This window comes from Rhincodon typus, chromosome 11 (assembly GCF_021869965.1).
Source record: "Rhincodon typus isolate 14 chromosome 11, sRhiTyp1.1, whole genome shotgun sequence".
Lineage (NCBI taxonomy): Eukaryota > Metazoa > Chordata > Chondrichthyes > Orectolobiformes > Rhincodontidae > Rhincodon > Rhincodon typus.
The window spans coordinates 42,515,606-42,521,339 of NC_063342.1; the positions used below are offsets into that span (position 1 = coordinate 42,515,606).

General features: G+C 37.3%; 1 protein-coding gene across 1 annotated transcript in view; it reads left to right on the forward strand.

Annotated features, from left to right (window-relative positions):
* rpgra (retinitis pigmentosa GTPase regulator a) overlaps positions 1–4,921 on the forward strand; it is a 97,499-nt gene extending 92,578 nt beyond the window's left edge. The window contains 2 exon segments of the mRNA XM_048603147.1: positions 1–444; positions 3,899–4,921. The exon segment at positions 1–444 is cut by the window's left edge and continues 11 nt beyond it. Of these exon segments, the coding sequence (XP_048459104.1) occupies positions 1–444; positions 3,899–4,135 (681 nt within the window). The 3' untranslated portion in view covers positions 4,136–4,921.
* The last annotated feature ends 813 nt before the right edge of the window (positions 4,922–5,734 follow it).

Sequence of the window (5,734 nt, forward strand, 5' to 3'; positions counted from 1 at the left end):
GTGGCAAGTTTAGGAGGAAATGAAGACGTGGCAAGTTTAGGAGGAAACGAAGACGTGGCAAGTTTAGGAGGAAACGAAGACTCGGCAAGTTTAGGAGAAAACGAAGACTCGGCAAGTTTAGGAGAAGATGAAGATGCAAGTTTAGAAGGAAATGAAGAATCAAGCTTAAGAGAAAATGGAAATGTAGAAAGTTTAGAAGGAAATGAAGAAGCAGACAGTTTAGGAGAAACTGACACAAAATGTTTGGGGAAAGATGAAGAAGTAGAAAGCACAAAACATTCAGTAGAAATTGAAGACACAAAACATTCAGGAGAGCATGACATAAAAGGTTTGGGGAAAAAAGACACAAAAGTTTCAGGAGAAAATGAAGATGCAAAAGGCTCAGGAGAAACTAAAAAAATCATAAATGATAAATTAAATGGTTTATTGAATATAACCAAAAATGTAAGTAGACTTGATCTATTTTCCTTTCTATGTATTTGTTTCATTTTTTGCAGTTAAGTGCCAAACAGTAAAGTACATTTTCTTTTTGCCACTTGATGTGATAATTGAAATACAAATTGATGGAAAAAAGAACTGAGAGGATAATATTGATTTGCATATACGCCTTATCCATCAAAAACCTGTCAAAAGAGCCAATTATGAACATTGTGTACCTCTCTAAATGCTAGAATGGGCAGCACGGTGGCGCGATAGTTATCACTGCTGCCTCACAGTGCCAGGGGCCTGGGTTCAATTCCAGTGTAGGATGACTGTTTGTATGGAGTCTGCATGTTCTCCCTGTATCTGTGTGGTTTCTGCCAGGTGCTCTGGTTTCCTCCCACAGTCTAATGATGTGCAGGTTAGGTAGATTGGCCTTAGCATCGCAGTGTCCAGGTGGATTAGCCATGGTAAATTTAGGGTTATGGGAACTAGATCTGTGTGGGATGCTGTTCAGAGGTCAGTGTGACTCAATGGGCCAAATGGCCTCTTTCTAAAATGTGACAAGTCTGTCATTCTGTGAAATGAGAAAAGTATGAGATGAGGTTTATTCAATTCTGGCCACATATGTTCTGTATTCCTCTTCAGCTGTGTATGCTAAGAACAAAAGATATTGAGTGAGGTGCAAATTGAGACGGTTCGTAATCTCACAGATTAGAGAACACACTCATGATGTAAGTTTGTTCATGCAAAATGCTGAGGTATTACAGGTAAAGTGCTCATATTGGTAAGTTTAAGATTTTTCATCTAATGAGGATTAACCTAATTTTTGGACCAGCATGAGATTCTTGTCATTTAGCTTATCAAGCACAAGACCATAAAATGTAGGAATAAAAGCAAGCTATTCAGCCCATTGAGACTATTCTGCCATTCTATAGGATCATGACTGATCTGGTAATTCACAGCTCAACTATCCTGTCTTTTCTCTATAATCTTGGATTCCCTGACTGATTAGATCATATCATAGAATCCCTACAGTGTGGAAACAGGCCCTTCAGCCCAACAAGTCCACACCGAGCCTCACAGCATCTCACCCAGACCCATCCCCCTATAGCCCACCTAATCTACACATCCCTGAACACTATGGGCAATTTAGCATGGCCAATCCACCTAGTCTGCACATCTTTGGATTGTGGGAGGAAACCGGAGCACCCGGAGGAAACCCACGCAGACACAGGGAGTCGCCCGAGGGTGGAATCGAACCTGGGTCCCTGGCGCTGTGAGGCAAGTGCTAACCACTGAGCCACCGTGCTGCCCAAGATAGATTAATAATCTATCTTTCTCAGCCTTAGATAGACTCAATGACCCAGCCTCAACAACCTTCTGGGTAAAGAATTCCACCAACTCACTACCCTCTCAGAGAAGAAATTCCTCCTCATCTCTTTCTTAAAAGGGCAACCCCTTACTCTGAGTTTATGCTCTCTGGTTCAAGCCTCTCTCACAATGGGAACAACCTTTATGCATCGATCCTGTCATGTCTACTGAGAATCTTGTATGTTTCAATAAAGTCACCTCTCATTCTTCTAAACTACAACTGACTCAACTCTCCTCATAAGACTGCGCCTATCAGGTATCAGCCTCATGAACCTTCTCTGAACTGCTTCCAATGCCAGTACATCTTCCATCGATACTGGGCCCAAACTATTCACAGCGTTCCAACGTGATCTGACTGGTGCCTTGTATAGTTTTAGCAAGACTTCCCTATTTTTATAGTCCATTCCCTTTCAAATAAAGGCTAACATTCACTTGCTTTCCCAATTACTTGGTGAACTTGAATGCTAGCTTTTCGAGACGTATGCACAAGAACTCCCAAACTTTCTGTTGTGTAGCTGTCTCCAGTCTTCCTCCATTTAAATCATATTAAGCGTCTCTATTCCTTATGCCAAAATGCATGACCTCACGCTTTCCCTCTTTATATTTGATCTGGCAAGTTTTATCTCACTCCATTAACCTGTCTAAATCCCTTTGTAGACTCTGTGTTACCTTCACTACTTGCCTTCTCGCTTATTTTTCTGTCATCCACAAACTCGGCTAAATTTACTTTCTTTATCTAAGTCATTAATATATATTGTAAATAATAGTTGTCTCAGCATTCATCCCTATGGCATTTCAGTAGTTATAGATTGCTATTCTGAAAATAACCCTTACCCCAACTCTGTCTTATATTAGTTAGCAATAATGTATTCATGCTTATATACTGCCTCCGACCCGATGGGCTGTTGTCTTATTAAGTAGCCAAATGTGTGATATCTTATCAAACACCTGAAAATCCAAGTATATTATATTCAAAGGTTTCTTTTTATCTATACTGCTCGTTACCACTTCAACGATTTCTAATAAATTTGTCAGGCATGATTTCCTCTTCATGAAGCCATGCTGACTCTGCCTGATCATATAATGTGTTTCTAATCGAAAGTAGTGAGAGAATCAGAACTAAGGAATGGTCACTCTGATTTCTCTCCACAGATGCTACCGGACCTGCTGAGCTTTTCCAGCAATTTCTGTTTTTGTTTCTGATTTCCAGCATTGGCAATAATAGAGCCATACAGCGTGGAAACAGACCCTTCGGTCCAACCCATCCATGCCGAACATAATCCCACCTTCTTTTGGTTTTTATTATGTATTTCTGCTGTTACATCCTTTAAAGCATTTTCCAATAACAAACATTAAGCTAAGTGGTCTATAGCTGCTTTTGTCTCCATCATTTTAGTTTTTCTTATCTTGGCTTTTACAAGAACAACTTGCCTTTATCTTGTGTTTTTAACATGTAGCGCATTTTTTAAAGACACATTTTCACTGATATATTGTCAAGCAAAATATAATACGGAATCACAGAAGAGAATAGCAGGGCAGATGGCCAAAAGCTTGGTAAAGGAGCTACATATTAAGGATAATCTTAAAGAGAGAAAGAGAGGTTTAGGGTGGGAATTCCAGAATTTAGGGCCTCAGAGGCTGAAAGCACAGATGCCAAAGTTGGAGCAATTTAAATTGGGGATGCACAAGATATTTGGAAGGGTTGAAGGGCTGCAGGTAGTTAAAGCCACACATGCATTTGCAAACAGGATCAAATTTTAAAACTGAAGCTTAGCTTAACCATGAGCCAAGGTAGATTAGGAAGCACAGAGGAAATAGGCAAGCCAGACTGATGCAAGTTAAAACATAGGCAGCAAAGTTTTGGATGAGCTTAAATTTATTTAGAATAAAAAATGGAGGAATACATTGAATAGTCAAGTCTAAATGTTAACAGGCAATTAGAACATAATCAATGCCACCAGCAAAACTTGTGGTGGTTATTATTCCAGATATTAGAAAATGTTCACAAGTATTGAAAATAAGTAAATATTATTCTGATATATCTATTATTTAATTATTGTATTACCAGCCTCAGTAGAAATGATGATTCATGGTTTAATTGCAGATGGCGTTATTTAAGGGACATTTCACCAAAGATTCTGAAGCAAAGAAAATGCACAGTAAAACAAAGTTGGAGGGATCGACCAAAGAAAGCTCAACTGGAGATGAAAAACGTGCTGCAAATTTGAACAATTCTTCAGAAAATATTGGAAATACTGCTTCATCAAGTCTAAGTAAAACTAATTCAGTGCGGAGTGGTTTTAAAAACAAATATAAATCAATTACTTGTGTGTTGGTGTAAAGACCCTACACTGGTAAGGAAAGGTAATGTTCCTTTTAAGCAGTTCGCAAGAACAATTTGCACTTTAATTATACGACAATCCAGAATGTAGCTTTTTTCTACTTATGTACAATTAATGTGTCTGTAAAGGCATCAGTGTTATTAGAATCATTGTTTATGGAGACTTGTAAAGAAACCTTTGAAAGTTAGCAAATTGATTTTATCCTTACAGGGTTTCTATAACCGTAATGGCATAATGTTTTAATAAATGATTTGATCAGGATAATGTAAATGGGTATATTTTTGTATAAACAAACTATGATTTGAATGTTTCAGAACTATGACTTTAATGGTGCTTTAATATCTTTGTCACTTGCTAGAAAACTTGTAAAATTTTCAATGTAAGTAATTTAAAAGTTTTATGTCAGCTGTAAATAGTTTGTCATATGTTTGAAAATATTGTCCCGAGTATAATTTCTTACCAGTACTTTAACATATTTTATATTAATGCCAGGTTTTACCTATTCATGTCAATTTGAGGTCATACGTAAACTGGAATTCTCCACAATTCTTATGCTTTTCAGAAAGTAAACAATATAATGAAACACAGAATATGACTGTTGAGTGGAATGAAGTGATTAAAAATGGTCTTTTCATAATGAATCAAGCCATCATAGGCCTGATTAATGACTGGGTTCAATTTTAAAATAAGCTGTTGAATATTATAAGACTTCAAGTGCCTTTTAGAATAACTATGGTCCTGGAATTTTTAACATAAATGTTGAATAAAATATAAAAAATCTCAAATGTGAAAACCCTCATTTATTTTTATGGTAATTGCATTTTAGCTGCTTTACTGCTCACTTGCAGCAATGGTTGTTCCAGTTGTAACTGAGATCCTTATTTTTTTCACTGCATAGTAATAATTGTGTAAGTACTGTCAACAACTTTCACTACATGAAATACTGGAATTGTGAAACATATTTTAATGTAGTGGTTCTACTATGATTTTGTTATGATATCTGTATCTTGATATTTTACTAGTTTGTTTACAACTGGATTTCAAATTCCCAAATACCTAAACACCTCTATCCATTTGTTCCCATTCTGTTGTAGCTCATAGTTCTGTCACCTACATTGGTTCTTCCCTTGCTTTGGCCTCTTTCCTCACTCCCTAAGTGTAAATTTGAATGTATCTGGGGAATGAGTGGTTTTGCCAGCCATCACTTGATTTGGCAGGACCATTGGGCCAAATTTTCCTTTGTGAAGATCACTAATTCTTCTATGATCATCTTGTAAACAAAGATAACTACTACATTATTGGTGGTGGAGAAAATGGTGTCCTTAAACTCAGACCTCTTCCATGCTCATCTCTTAACAACAAATGCTAAGACAGTGAACTTTTGTACCGCTTCCTCTGAGGCTTCCACTCTTTTTCGCTGACCAAGTCAAATGTCCACCAGGAATGTTCTAACTTTCTCTAGTGTGAAACTAATCCCCAACTAGTTTTTTAAAAATAATTTCTGGAGTGTTTTCTTAATTTTATCCATGAGACCTATCTCATGTGCCTCTGATTCTTCAGTCAGTGAAATCAGTGTTAGTGCCTTCCGAATCACCATC